General features: G+C 43.4%; 3 protein-coding genes across 7 annotated transcripts; 1 reads left to right on the plus strand and 2 right to left on the minus strand.

Annotated features, from left to right (window-relative positions):
- Nucleotides 1-3,434, plus strand: LOC133915473 (ATP-sulfurylase 3, chloroplastic-like). The gene is made up of 5 exons (XM_062358642.1): nucleotides 1-628; nucleotides 1,613-2,018; nucleotides 2,415-2,675; nucleotides 2,840-2,926; nucleotides 3,016-3,434. Exons 1-5 carry the CDS (start codon nucleotides 66-68, stop codon nucleotides 3,154-3,156), a joined length of 1,458 nt encoding a protein of 485 aa, XP_062214626.1. The 5' UTR covers nucleotides 1-65; the 3' UTR covers nucleotides 3,157-3,434.
- Nucleotides 3,435-3,782: 348 nt separating this feature from the next.
- On the minus strand, nucleotides 3,783-7,020 carry LOC133915474 (calmodulin-like protein 4). Of its 5 annotated transcripts, XM_062358644.1 has the most exons (5): nucleotides 6,789-7,020; nucleotides 4,841-5,004; nucleotides 4,542-4,699; nucleotides 4,309-4,392; nucleotides 3,783-4,224 (listed from the first exon to the last, which is right to left on the minus strand). In XM_062358644.1, exons 2-5 carry the CDS (start codon nucleotides 4,923-4,925, stop codon nucleotides 4,072-4,074), a joined length of 480 nt encoding a protein of 159 aa, XP_062214628.1. In that variant the 5' UTR covers nucleotides 4,926-5,004; nucleotides 6,789-7,020; the 3' UTR covers nucleotides 3,783-4,071. The 5 variants fall into 5 exon arrangements, with proteins under 5 accessions (XP_062214628.1, XP_062214629.1, XP_062214632.1 ...); XM_062358645.1 differs by lacking the exon at nucleotides 4,841-5,004 and having other exon boundaries at nucleotides 6,789-7,010; XM_062358648.1 differs by lacking the exon at nucleotides 4,841-5,004 and having other exon boundaries at nucleotides 4,542-4,689; nucleotides 6,789-7,006.
- Nucleotides 7,021-7,849: 829 nt separating this feature from the next.
- LOC133915475 (probable histone H2A variant 3) lies at nucleotides 7,850-10,025 on the minus strand. Its single transcript, XM_062358649.1, has 3 exons — nucleotides 9,878-10,025; nucleotides 9,572-9,721; nucleotides 7,850-8,466 (listed from the first exon to the last, which is right to left on the minus strand). The coding sequence occupies exons 2-3, from the start codon at nucleotides 9,686-9,688 to the stop codon at nucleotides 8,170-8,172; spliced, it is 414 nt and encodes a 137-aa protein (XP_062214633.1). The 5' UTR covers nucleotides 9,689-9,721; nucleotides 9,878-10,025; the 3' UTR covers nucleotides 7,850-8,169.
- Nucleotides 10,026-15,450: the final 5,425 nt, after the last annotated feature.

Below are 15,450 nucleotides of genomic sequence, written 5' to 3' on the forward strand. Positions count from 1 at the left end.
CACCCGCATTATAAGAGGAGGAGGAGGCGGAGGAGGAGACCAACCGAATCAAGAAGCAGCTTGCCATGGCGACGCAGGTCGCCTTCCTCGCGAGGCTCTCGCAGCTGGCGCAGCCGGGCCGCGACCGCGCCGGGGTGGCGCCGTCGCGGGTGGGCGTGGCGGCGGAGGGGAGCACCGTGGTGGGTGCGCGCGGGGTGCGGGTTGGCGTGGGCGTCGAGGTGGGGAGAACCAAGGCTGCCGGGGTGCGGTGCCGGGCCAGCCTGATCGAGCCCGACGGCGGGAGGCTGGTGGAGCTGGTGGCGCCCGAGGAGGGCGGGCGGCGTGCGGCGCTGCGGCGGGAGGCGGCGTCCCTGCCGCACCGGGTGCGCCTGGACCGGGTGGAGAAGGAGTGGCTGCACGTGCTGAGCGAAGGGTGGGCGAGCCCGCTGCGCGGGTTCATGCGGGAGCATGAGTTCCTCCAAGCACTTCATTTCAACGCCATCCGCGGCGACGATGGCAGGATGGTCAACATGTCCGTCCCCATCGTGCTCTCCGTCGGCGACGCCCAGCGACGGGCCATCCAGGCCGACGGCGCGACACGCATCGCGCTCGTCGACGACCGCGACCGCCCCGTCGCCGTACTCAGCGAGTAAGACGAAATTCCCCTTTGTCCTCGTATTGCTGTTTGCTTAGACATTTCGTATATTGGCTGTATATGCATTGGTAAGCGGAAGATGATCGATTAACACATGTAAGAATCTGATGATTTTGTGGGCCTGTCCCAAAGACATATTTTTTGCTGTTTGGGTTGGAACTCCGGGCGGCGTTTCTGGTTAATTAGGTTCAGGAGTAGTTTCTTTAGCTAGAAACATACACGGATTTAGAAGGTATCTGTCTTCCCAATTTTTCAGGTGCAGAGCTTGACCCACTCGACAATGCGTTAGGTGACTTCCCTGAACGTGTTGTGTTAGTATTTGCCAATAATCTGGTCACTGATACCTCACATGATGATAGAGTTAATTGTTGTTATGGGCAATTTTTATCATCAAGTGGTTTTATCTTGGTGGTTAATGTATTTTTGATAGCACGCGGTTCCCTCTGTTGTCAATTGGACTATGACAGCGAGAACCATCGTCATACTATACCAGGATATCTGTATATTTTGGTCGTTATCAGCTAATTTGCAGTATGCGTACGCCGATAGACATACCCTCGGACCTTGACCTCGGTTGTATCTCTAGTAGATAGTTTGTTTCATTATTTTCGCCGCGTCCCAGTATTTTAGGTATATGAATTCAAAAGGGTCGCATGATACTATGCCCTTATGTCACGCAGATAATTTTGTGTCATTTGTTTACAAACTTCTATATACGTCAAATCATCGGAAAGGAGAATGGAATGTCAGTTTACAGGTGTAGTTTTCAAACGTGTAAGGTGACGTAATAACACCAAACATGTACGTCTCTGCACCTTTGTAATCTCAAGTCCAGATATTCATCTGACTATTAACAAAAAAATTATTCTACACTGTTCTTGTTAGAAACAAGTCTAACCTGATATGACATAAATGAGGTTCTTTCACTTTGTTATGTTTTTGCGCTTCTTGATAATTCTCTTTTTTCTCATTTTTCAGCATTGAGATCTACAAGCACAATAAGGAAGAAAGAATAGCAAGGACATGGGGGACAACTGCACCTGGATTGCCTTATGTAGAGGAGGCAATTACCAATGCTGGTGACTGGTTGATTGGTGGGGACTTGGAGGTTATAGAACCAATCAAGTACAATGATGGTCTTGATCAGTATCGCCTGTCTCCGGCACAGCTGCGCGAAGAGTTTGCCAGGCGCAATGCAGATGCAGTATTTGCTTTCCAGCTGCGCAATCCTGTACACAATGGGCATGCTTTGCTTATGACCGACACACGCAGACGCCTCCTGAAGATGGGTTACAAAAACCCTGTTCTCCTGCTCCATCCATTGGGAGGATTTACAAAAGCAGATGATGTGCCTCTTAGTTGGAGAATGAGGCAGCATGAGAAGGTATTCAGCTCTGATAATTATACCCTTACCTTTGCCTTAATTAATGGTTTCTCACTAGTAACAACTATATCATTAAATTAAACATCCTGTTTTGATGGAAACTACTATGTTAGCGCTGAGAACTTTTGTTCTCTATAACAGTATGTTTTGATGGAAACTGCTATTTTAGCACTGAGAACTTCTGCCTAGTCTTCAAGAAAGGTGTTCCCAAAGGTTATTTAATTTCCAGTAAAAGAGTCACTTAAATTCTAGTACAAGAATAATTACTTAAAACTCCAGTATAAAATGAATGGTGCGTTTTCCTATAATGAAATAGTTGGTTTGATGGCACTACTATAATATGTTGAAGGTCCAATTCTTGCACTATTCTAACACTCTGTCCGTGATTTTTGGTAGGTTCTTGAGGAAGGTGTCCTCAACCCAGAATCAACAGTTGTTGCAATCTTCCCCTCTCCAATGCATTATGCTGGACCAACTGAGGTGCAGTGGCATGCTAAGGCTCGTATTAATGCTGGTGCGAATTTCTACATTGTTGGAAGGGATCCTGCTGGTATGAGCCATCCCACAAAGAAAAGGGACCTTTATGATGCTGATCACGGAAAAAAGGTTTTGAGCATGGCTCCTGGCCTTGAGAAGCTCAATATCCTTCCTTTCAAGGTATGTCATCCTTCCCGGCCTGATTTCTTCTTTGCATGCATATCCAGCAAGTAAAGAACAGCATATTGCAATTATCAGTTTGCTGCACATCTTTACACATGTCAATCTTATTTTAATTTTTCTATGTTTTCTTGACATTTCTCTCGACTCTTATTTTGGACCAGGTGGCTGCATATGACACTAAGCAACAGAAGATGGATTTCTTTGATCCATCAAGGAAAGATGATTTCCTGTTCATCTCTGGCACAAAGGTAATTCATTTCAGTATTGTTGGGATATAGTAAATTGAGGCACCAATCCTTTGTGGCCAAATCCTAACAAACCCTCCCTTGTTATACAGATGCGCACTCTTGCCAAGAACCGCGAGAGTCCCCCAGATGGTTTTATGTGCCCAGGTGGATGGAAGGTCCTCGTTGAATACTATGACAGCTTGGTACCATCAGAGGGCAACAGCAAATTGCGTGAGCCAGTTGCAGCCTAGAAGCTGAAAAATGTTTCCGATAAGGAATACTATTATATCTCGCAAGCAGTTCTTTGCGACATAGAACCAATGCTATATGATTGTATACCGGTCGCAAGACTTGCAACATTGGGCTTGGTTCAGACATTACTGTGTGGTTTGTAATGTGCCCTATCTGCTGACAGTGTTGCACTGGAGCCTATCATGTGTCTGGTGTCAATAAGGATGGGTTCTGTATCCTATGCCAAGTTGTACATATACAATGTGGTGATATATCCAAGGCTTGATATGTTTGCTAAGGTGTCTTCTTAAAGCAAATTAGGTCTCCAAATTACTCATCTGGCTACGGTTCAGGTTTGGAGTGATGAATTGATGATTATCACTAGCTCTTTTTCAACATGTGAGCATCAACACCTAGGTACTTTTATCAGTGAGCATAGTTGTTCATGGGTCAACTTCATGTTTTGGAACCCACAACCTTTTTAGGAACGATTTCAAATTTGGTGCTCTTTTCACTAAACCGCGTGAGTTTGATGCCAAATGAAAAGAAAAGGAAACAATCACTGTTCAGAAGAAATGAAATGAGCGAAAGGGATTAGAAAGGACATCATAAAGATTATTAACGTAACATGGAGAACAAACGAACATGGATACATGAACTTCTAAATATTTGTGGCAATTCTAATAAGTATTACATAGCTAATACAGTTCGGAAACAAATCACAACCTAACAATGGAAAAAAAAATCAATATCACAACCTATTATAAAAAACACTATCACAACCTTACAAACTACAAATTACGTGGTACTTACAACAAAATATCACATTTGACGTACAATCATAATACTGGAGATATAATAGGTGATTTTTATTTTTTTTTTACAGCAGAAGCATCCAATCTGAGAACTAATGGTTTCACACATATAAGATCCCTTCACCCAGATATCTTCCGTTCAGCATTTTTCATCATAAGCACAAACTCATCGTAGTTCACCTGCCCGTCGCCATCGGTATCCGCTTCCTTGATCATCTGCTCGACCTCCTCATCGGTCATCTGCTCCCCAAGATTGGTCATCACCATCCTCAGCTGCACACGTCGACATGAACAAGGTAAACATGATAATTAGCTTGGAATTAAAGATCTGAACTTGCGAAGGCACTAATCTCCTACCTCAGTAGGGGAGATAAAACCATTCTTGTCCTTGTCTAGGACCTCAAAGGCTTCCTTGAGCTCTTCTTCATCGCCATCTCCATCCTGCAATCGGCAATCGGCATCGGACCTCAAAGGCGTTACACAAGCAGAGATGTTGGCAACTCCAGTTTGGCAAAGTGGAAGCAGATGCCACCATAAGTCACCAATGTAGTATTCCTACGAATTTGATTTTTCTTTAATGAAATTACCACCTTCATCTTCCTGGCGATGAGGCTCAAGAACTCCTGGAAATCTATGATCCCATTGCCATCCGTATCGACCTCACTCATCATGTCGTTGAGCTCCTGATCGCTCGGATCAAGGTCGAGGGAGCGAGTCACTGCAGCCAGCTCTTCCATGCTGATGCATCCTACATGTAGCAAAGGTTTCATCCCACTTGTCAACTAATGACAATATACCTAAGGGTAAACAATCACCAAAAACCCACTTTTGAGAAGCTGGATCGGGTGTTAAGGTCCACGGAATGAGAACTGAAATGTTCATTGGTTACCGTGCAAGCCTTGCAAAGAACGGAAGTATCGGATCATACCCCTATTTTTCTTGATACCGGAGGCTCGGTCCATCAAGGTGGTCATAGACCCTTTAAGCTAGAACTTGAATGGCTAGCTTGTGAAGGGTTTGCTGACCGGGTGAAGGAGATATGGAACCGACCAGCTAAACGCCACACATCAATCCAAAAGTGGACAAACAAAACATCAAAATCACGGGATCTAAATGAATCCGAGATCCACCAAAAGAACCAAGGCAATAAAAAGCTAGTCAAACTCCTTCGTGAAGAGGAAACAAAATATTACCAACCAGCCAAAGTCAAACAAATCCTCTATAGGGATAATAACACACGCTATTTCTAGATGATAGCAAATGGCAAACATAAAAAACAGCGTGTATTTTACCTAGAGCAGGATGAAGGAAAATAGAGGGTGAAACTCAATTAAAGACTTACGTAACAAAATACTACAAAGATATATTTGGTCCACATGTGATGAATAACTTCGCTATGAGTGAATCATGAATCGAAGACATATCACAGATAACGAATGCCAAAGTAATAAATTCTTACAACCCCCCTTCACAAAAAAGGAGATACGAGATGCCATGTTCCAAATGGAACACAATAAAGTCCTTGGGCCCGATGGCTTCCCAGCGGAGTTTATCAGACCTTTTGGGACGTTATCAAGGATTACTTGATGACATTGTTCCACGAGCTACACTCTAGAGATCTACCGCTACATAGATTGAACTTCGGGGAAATAATTATCCTACCAAAATTAATTCTCATTTACATGCTATTTTTACATGTACCCGGTTACTCCATACATGGGCGGTGTTGCAGCGGCAGGAGCACCAACATATGATGGTGTTGGCATGTACTCTTTTGGAGCGGACGGTCAAAAAGATTTTTACCTGCTTTGGATAGCAGTCTAGGCTTTAAATTGATGCTCCTTTTTAGACCGTGTGCCGACTATTTTGTTTTTTCCTTTGCTATTAGCCTTTTTTCTTTTCCTATTTTGGATTGTGTGCATCCGAGTTATGCAGAAACTAAAAGTGTAATATTATTTTCTTGTATCATTTTGATGTAACAATAAGAATCAATAAAACTTCCTTTATAAAAAAAAACTAATGACAATAAGCCTCTGCCTATTGAGTGATGCTGCTTGCACTCAGGTTTCTGTGCATATCCAAGACGACAAGTGGAAATCATGGTCAGAACTTTTGACCTAAGATAGAGATGTCCAAAGCTAGAGCATGATTGGCTACTTAACTATGTGCGGATCATAAAATTCAGTGACCAATAATATCACCATAACCATCACAAAAGATTGTTTCCAAAGACGCGCTTTGGATTACTTGAAGAACTTGGCGATCACTAGAGATAAGATATTCAGCAACTTGGCGACAACTTTTCCTAAAGGAATTAATTCACTGGAAATTAACATTTAAGGACCCATCTTATAATTCCAAAAAGTGAGCCAATACCAAAGCATCTTTGACCAACATAAAGCTCCGAAATTACTACTAATACAGCACATCATTGTCATTGGGAAAATAAAGAACTTAAGAACTTTCAAGGAACCATCTTCAACGGACATGAGAGTTCCTCCATCTACTGCTTGACACGGTGATACCGCACACAGTACATTAAAAGAAAACTATGAACCATCTTATTTTATGAATCAGATTAGTGAGTGCTGACTACTTTATAATTATGAGGTTTCTCTTAAAAAACGTTCATACCTCAGAAACAACAAGTGCAATCCGCAGTAGCAGATAAGAACAATGGATCGTACATGATTACCCGATTACAATGGAACACTAAACATTACTTCCAAAAACCAACTATAACCGAGCAAGAGAAAACAAAGAAACAATCTCAAAACAAATAACACCGAATCAAATCAAAAGCATGCTAACGCATGAGGAGAGATGCGAAAATTAACCGTCGCCGTTCTTGTCGAAGAGCAGGAAGGCCTCCCGGAACGCGACTATCTGCTCGCTCGTCAGCCCTTCCATGCAACTCTAGTCTCTCGCGGCTAGCTAGCTAGCTACACCACTTGAACAATGTCAGGAGGGGAGAGAAGAAGGTAGGTGAACAAGTAGTCATGTAGCAGGAGCGAGAAGATATAGGTGTCGAGAGGAGAGGGGAATGGAGGGAAGCAGGGTGGAAACATCCTGCCATTGGTAAACAAAGGAGACCACGCTGGGCTGGGCGGTGCCCTTTGTGGAAAAACTGGCGGTCTCGTGGTTTTCTTAATCATTTCCGGCGCTTTCACTGCCCCTGTGCTCAAGACAGAGACCAGTCTCGGTAGTGAAACACGTAATGCAGCTCAGAGTCGAGAGAGATTGCTACTAAAATTTGTGCCACGCAAGACCTTGCTGGTAGTAAAGAGCAGGTGAATTGCAGCAAGAGAGTGAGATGAACAGAAGATGCCTCTGTCATGCCCAGATTATTCTGGTGATGCTGATGCATTGTACCAAGTGCAAGCGCAGGGTAAGTTTCTCAGGATGAACAAATGAGGAGAGCTTATTTGGTTATTGATATTGGGTTTGACTTGGAGCCAGAATGACAGTAATTTGCTTGAGTGACTAGGTTAGGTAACTCGGACCTTGGAAGCAGACCAGACCAGCCTGCAAGAACAAAAGAATCAAGTGACTTCCTAGTTCCTACACATCTAGCTGGATCTAGTCAGCTTCGAGTAAATAAATTTGCGTTTCTGAATGCATGAAAGGTATTGCCTGTTGAGAAATTTCTTAGAAAACTGCTCGGCAACATACGTCATTGATGGCTGCTTCATCTGTTTACGCTGCAACAGCATCGAGACATAGGGGTGCAACAGCGATCAGACATAGCAGAACAGAAGTTTACCTACCGTATGTAGAAGACCACCAGATCCTGCAGTGCAAATTTTACGGCTCTAAATTTTGGAGACTAAACTGATCTGCACTTGCAAATTCAAAACATGGAAAGCCAACTTAACAAACAAGAGGAATAGCATCCAAATTAGCAACTAACCCTAAATATGGGCAGTACACAATCCATTCAGGTAGAATCGCAGCAAAATACAAGGGGGCAATTAAAAACAAACAATGACAGAACTGGAATAGTAAGTCACAATAACTAAATAAGTATCCAGGTTTGCACCCCTGAAGCTAACAACTCAACAACACGATGTTCAAATAACTGACGCAGTACCAGGAAAGCGTTACACAGAAGGATCACTTCAACCTGATAGCTTAACTAAAACCTACACGATGACCGGGACTTACAACACAGGAGCACATAAAAGTCCAGTTTAAACTACGATGCACATCTCCTAGTCTTCACTCCTTGGAGGACTTGTTGATCAGGGACTTGTGGATGTGCGGAATGACACCTCCACCTGCGATGGTGCCCTTGATGAGGGTGTCAAGCTCCTCATCTCCACGGATGGCCAGCTGCAGGTGACGAGGAGTGATACGCTTCACCTTCAGATCCTTGCTAGCATTCCCGGCGAGCTCCAGAACCTCAGCAGTCAAGTACTCCAGAATGGCAGCAGAGTAGACTGCTGCAGTAGCACCAACTCGACCATTTGCCTGAGTCCTTTGCTTCAACTGGCGATGGATACGGCCAACAGGGAACTACAATAGAAGAGGAAAAATTAGTGAGCACTTTACCATCACATAATCATATCTAATGCCCCCAAATTTACTTCACCATCGGGATGAAAACAAGATGTCAACAACTACATATGATAAGCTCTGCACAAAGACAGCACAACAAAAAAAAGACATCCATCATTTGTATTTGCATCCCTTTTTAATTTAATCATGACAGCATCACAATTTTGTTTTGGTAGATCGCATAAACTTAAAGAATCTAGTGATTCTGAATCATAACCCTTTATCATCGATGCGACAGAGTCAATAAGAATTGTTTGATCAGAATGATGACAAATGGATTCAGATGGTATTGAAAATGATATGACAACAGAACGCACATACACATGATAGATCAATCACCAAACCAAAACACTATGACATCTTGCATATTAGAGGAAGATTGGAGGATAAAAGAGGAACTATTCACACAGCAGGTCCAAGATTTCTTTTCTTGGACAAATTATCCAATAATTGTTTTCACAGACAGCTTGCTCCAAGTAATTCGCTAGCATCATCAACACCCTGACCCACCGGACAACCAATCACATAATCATATCTAATGTCCCCAAATTTACTTCACCATCGCTTGCTTTCATCCCGAATGTAAGAACCCCTAATGAAGACAGAGAGCAAAACCTCCCGGAACCCACAATTGCTCAGAGTACTCCTGCCCCAATCAAACAAACATAATAATGTGCGCAACAGACCACATAAGTCAACGAGACAGACCAACCTCTGCTCCAGATCTAAAATGTTCGCGAAGGAAATTAGCCCTAAAAATTTAAAAATCTGACCCAACTAGCGCGCGCAACCTTCGCAAAAATAACAGCAGATCCAGCGCACACATGAATCTAACGCATACCGAAACCATACTAGATGGACTAGTTCGCAGGACGAAGGCACCTCTCCACTGGTAACCGTACGAAACCTAACGCGCGAGAGCCGCGAGACCACACAAATCTCAAGCCCATCAGCACAGCCGCGCGCGCGGCAACTCAAATCTAAATAAGCCCTAACACCGCGCGCCAAGCAAGCGTGCCGAAACGGAAAGCAGAGCGCGCAAGGGGGGTAGCCCGCTGCTGACCTGGAGCCCGGCGCGGGAGGAGCGGGAGACGGGGGCCTTCTTCCCCTTGTCCTTCTCCGCCGACTTGGCCGCCGTCGTCTTCGCCGCAAGCAGGCCCTTGCCTCCCTTCCCCGCCATCTCCCCCGCTCCGCTCCGCTGGAAGACAAGGCCCTGCACCAACCAAATCCGACGGCGCGGGGGCCGAATCAGGGCAGATCGGGGCAGGAACCGGGCGGATCTCGCCACCGATTCGCGAAATCGCGCGGGGGATCGGGCGAATCGGGGGGAGGGGTTCGGATAAGACGGGCGCGGCGGAAGCCCCTTTACCTTTCGCGAGCTTTCGCTTCCTTCCCACTCACGCGACGCGAAGCGAAACCGAGATTATTTTTTTTTCCGTCTCCCAGTGGGCTGGGTGGGGATCTTATAGACGGAACTTACGATTTACCCCTTGAACTACGCATATATTTTTGTTACGCCTTCTTTTGAGCAAACTACAAGATAGGTGTGCAGTTTGCTAAAATAATAGGGGGCTTTTGTAAAAGACGAAAAGCTCCCTCTCGTGGCTTCGTGGCCACGGCGGGGACTTGCGCGGTTACTCCTTTGGCGAAAATTTCGAAATGGCAGCTGGCTGCCGTAACTGCCCTGTGGACCCCAGGTCATTACGTGGCGGTAAGTGTTTATAGAGAGATAATGTTAAGTATATACTATATAAAAATTATAATTTTTAATACAAATAAAACATACATGTGTATAAATATGATTACCTATCTTATTAGCATTAATATAAAAAGTGATGCTTAAGAAAGTATTTTGCCCTCTAGATAAGCTGTAGTTGAGAAAAAAAGTCAGTTTTTTTCATAAATATCTCATTCAAGCAACTCATTGTACATGCTTTAATATGCAAGTTTTGTATTGTTTAGGTTATTTGATTGATCTAAAATTTATTAAAAAAAATTAAATGTTAGCTTCCATCCAATTAAATTGAAGAAAAAATAAATTAAATGATGACCTAAAAATACTAATTGAATACTCATTTGCATCCCTAAGTGGGTTGGCCGGCTAGGTCAGAGGCTAGGCGGGAACCGGAGGGATTTCGTGACGGGGTATCTTCGGAAATTGGGGTTGATGACGGGATTTCGTGGGGTTTTCAGTGTAGTTACCAAACTGCCCCTCTCTGGATCATTGACCTACAACGGATGTTGCGATTAACTCATGTGGTGCGTGAACTGTGATGTGAATGGCGTAAGAAAGACTTGTGCAAATGCTTTTTCCAAGATAACCTCGTGCAAATACTGTTTCAGTTCAAAAAAAATCTCTTGTGAATCCATCAGATTTGGAGTAAATTTTGCAAATGTAGGCTTGGTTCGATCGCATTTACATCCATATCCCTTGTGTTGTAAACATTGCTATCCGTAAATCTATGCGAGTATATCGAATGTAATGAACACAGTTAAGTTTCCACCCAGAAGAGTTTCGAAGCAGTTCTTTTTCTCATAAGCTCTCTTTTCTACAGGAAAAGGACTATCCACAAATTGATAAGCTCTCTTTTCTAAAGGAAAGACTGAATGAGTTGGCATCGGTGCTGAGGAATGTAAACACAATTGCTAAGCCTGGAATATATAGCACTAATTCTAAAGTTTGTTGTTGGTGATAACTTCATTTTAGTAGTAAAATTAAATATTTTAAATCATGTTAGCACCTATGGCAGAGGTGCTAAGGGATAAAATGGTAGTTATGAGATAAGTGGTGCTAAATAACTTTCTTTAGCACACAACTTAAGGGGCGACAGATGTACATACTCTTAGTAAGCATCACACCATCAAATATCGCTTGAGGTTGGATCAACCAAACCATAGTCACGTAATGACGGGTCAAGGAATATGGTATGCTACTTGCGAAAGATTTTGATAAGGTAGGAACAATATTGTTCCAGCATTTTCGAAATAGGGGTGATGTTCCCAGGATAAGGAACGCGGCATGACTCCACATCCCTAGTGACTATGAACCAAACCTTGCATCCATTATCTGAGATATAGAAAGCATAGCTTAGCTCAGCACTATATTTTTTTGATAAATAAAACTTTTATTAACTTTTGTCGTTACATTAAGATGATATCATCACACAAGAGTACACTCCTAGTTTCTGCTCAACTGAGGCGCACGCAACCCAAAGTACAAAAAATAAAATATTGTAAACAAATAGTATAAACAAAGCCTGATACGGAATATGATAGTAGGTTTAAAATCCCATTGTCTAAAACCCCAAACATGCCGGTAAACAAAGGCCGGACCACTTGCTCTAAACACGTACAAGCTTTCGTAGTCAACTCCCAAACTTATGGCTGCTGGAGCGCAGACCAAGAACGGAGCCAACACGTACATGTATATATAACCTGCATAGAATTAAATTATTTATTTTAGTCAAAAAAATAATTTCATTTATACATAGCTATAACGACCAACACATGGTCGTTACTGCAACCAATATATAAGCTTCCAATTTTTTACTCAGGCAATATAGCTAGTTCCTCATCATGTGAGTTACACTACGGGATGGGTAAAGGTTTGAAACCACCTGAATAATAAACCATGTGAAACGTGCAAAATGACAATAAAAAAAGATGTTTAATTGTTTCAATTTTGTGACAGAAACAACATTTATGACTCCCTTATCATTTTCTTTTTTTTCAGGTTATCTTTAGTTAGGAGTACTTTTTGTCGAAAGTACCACAAGAATATTTTGATTTTTGGGTAACTTCAATTTCCCAATTTTTTGTTTATATATGAGGTGTCAATATGTTTTAATGCTCCATATTAGGAATTTACCGAGAATTTGCCATCCTGGGTGAAAATTCCAATTGAATTCATTATGTTCTTGTGTTAAAGTGAAGCTACTAATCCTCATTATGAGATTATTCCATATGATGAGCCTTTGGCCATTCAAATTTCAACAGAAAGAGATATTTGGCGAAAACTCTTGCAGTACTTGTTCAACGGTCTCTTGTTTTGTGTCGCGCTATGTAGTATTGTTTTTTAAGGGGGCTTTTGCAAATTTGTCACTGGTTTTTTATTTTTTATAAGAATGTCACTCGAATGATAGTTCTGGTGGTATTTTTGCAATATTTTAATAGTAAATTTGCAATAACGGTTCAAAACAGTGACAAATTCACAATTGTCACTTGTTTAAGTGGTGAATTTCCTAACCGTGTGTCCTCCCAGAAGTGTTTGTTTGCCATCTTTGACATTGAATGATCTGAAGCAGAATATGCGTTGCTTCACATTCATCAAGCTGGCTTAAAAGTGAGAATCTCCTGATTTCCAGTAAAGTTGGGATAACGGTTTTGACCCTAGATATTTATTTCGTAATAAGCTTTGCCATACTCCATCTTCATTAAAAATTTGAATAACTATTTACATAGGAGAGAGATATTCTGAGTATCTAGGTCTTAGATCCTTAGTCTGCCCTGTTCTCTAGACCGACAGAGTATCTTCTATTTCGCATGTCGGTATTTCATATAGCTCAGCACTATATGTTCTTATATGTCAGACATCCTGCCTTCGTGCCCCTGATTAAGCTTCGTTGATGTTTTTTTTATTTTCTCTTGTGCCAAACTCAAGGCCTCATTGCACGCCATCACCAGGCTCCAAGGTCTGAAGCTCGTGGGATCGACGAGGCTAAGTCCATGCCAACATACTGGCTCCTAGGATCCTCCATTTATGTTAGGAATATCAAATTCCTCGCCCTGATCTTGATAATCTTCGATACCGCACGGCATAATAATTGTTCATAACCTTGGCAGCTGGGACATTTGAAGTGCTGCAATTTTCTAGGGAAGTAGAACACCACATTTCTGAGCCTGCCTCTGTAACAAACCGTAGAACTGCTTTGGTAGGTATTTTCGACTACTCCGGCCAGGGTTCTGACATGTTTATGTACTCCCAACAGATAAATTCCATATCCCTATTCTCTGGCGCACTGTTAAGATCCGTTGTATCGCCAGTTGCAAGCTGTGATGCCCGGATCACTCATTGTCCACGTCCAACTGACACCATGTTTGACTGGTATCACCAACATGACAATAGCATTTTCACCTGCAGCCAGTTGAGAAGGATTTTGATATGTCAGATACTCGCTGCAACATCATACTTTTACTTAATTCCATCCTCCCTGCACAATTAGCATGCGTTGCCAATTGAGGAATCTCGCAACTACGATAACAAGCTGAAAGCGGAACTACTCAACGCAATGATTCAATTAGATCAGATGCGGCAGTTAAATAGAGTACACGGAGGCTTAGAGATAGAAACAGATTACATGCCGTGATTATGAGAAGCTAAACATGGAAACTATCTAAACGGCCTCCGGAGATGGCGTGCGCCTGCTGCCGCTGCATGGTCCTGTAGAACGCATGAGAATGAACATGCTAACACGCCCCCGCAGTTGGAACGTCGACATCAGCCATGACTGGAGACATTCAAACTGGATCGGAACTCCGTAAAAACAGAGGTAGGCAGACCCTTAGTGAATATGTCCGCATACTGCGAGGTGGTAGGCACATGAAGAACTCGGATCTCCCCAGTAGCGACTTTGTCCTGAACAAAGTGTAAATCAATCTCAACATGTTTGGTGCGCTGATGCTGTACCGAATTTGTTGAGAGATAGACTGCACTGATATTATCACAAAACACCACAGTAGAACGCCTGGGACAGAAATGAAGCTCCTGAAGTAACTGCCGGAGCCAAGTGACCTCTGCAACGGCATTAGCGACTGTCCGATATTCGGTCTCGGCACTGGAACGAGACACCGTCTGCTGGCGCTTCGACGACCAGGAGATCAAATTATCGCCCAAAAACACTGCATACCCGGAGGTAGAACGACGAGTATCCGGACAGCCAGCCCAGTCGGCATCGGAGTATGCAACCAGGTCACAACCAGAAGAACGATGCAGCTGTAGACCATAGTCCAGGGTGCCCTTGATATAGCGGAGAACACGCTTGATCAAGGCCAAATGCGGCTCACGGGGATCATGCATATAAAGACAGATCTGCTGCACAGCATAAGAGATGTCCGGGCGGGTGAAAGTGAGATACTGAAGGGCGCCAGCGAGAGCATGGTAATCAGTGGCGTCGGTAACAGGAGTCCCATCAGCAGAGAGCTTAGCATTAGTGTCAATTGGAGTGGAACAGGGTTTGCAATCGGTCATGCCAGCACGATCCAAGATCTCAAGCATATAGTGACGCTGTGACAAGAACATACCATCAGTACGCCGAGAAATAGACATCCCAAGAAAATGATGTAGGCTGCCAAGATCCTTCATAGAGAATTCCACTGTAAGAGAACTGATAATACTGCGTAACAGATCTCCAGAGGAGGCAGTCAGAATAATATCATCAACATAAAGGAGTAAGTATGCCATGTCTGACCCACGCCGAAGAACAAAGAGAGATGTATCGGATTTTGCTTCAACAAAACCAGAGGACCGAATAAAGGTGGCAAACCTGCTGTACCAGGCTCGGGGCGCTTGTTTCAAGCCATAGAGTGACTTATTGAGGCGGCACACATGATCAGGCTTGGAGGAATCGACAAAACCAGACGGTTGTGCACAATAGACCGTCTCGCTCAGGGTGCCATGGAGAAAAGTATTCTTCACATCCAACTGATTAACGGGCCAGTTGCGAGATAATGCCAGAGTTAGAACTGTGCGGATGGTGGCTGGCTTCACAACGAGACTGAAAGTCTCACCGAAATCAACACCAGGGCGCTGTGTGAAACCCCGAAGGACCCAGCGGGCTTTGTAACGATCAAGCGTACCATCAGGATGCAACTTGTGCCTGTAGACCCACTTCCCGGTAACAATGTTGGTACCACTTGGTGGAGGTACGAGATCCCAGGTATTGT

This window comes from Phragmites australis, chromosome 4, assembly GCF_958298935.1.
Source record: "Phragmites australis chromosome 4, lpPhrAust1.1, whole genome shotgun sequence".
NCBI classification, from domain to species: domain Eukaryota; kingdom Viridiplantae; phylum Streptophyta; class Magnoliopsida; order Poales; family Poaceae; genus Phragmites; species Phragmites australis.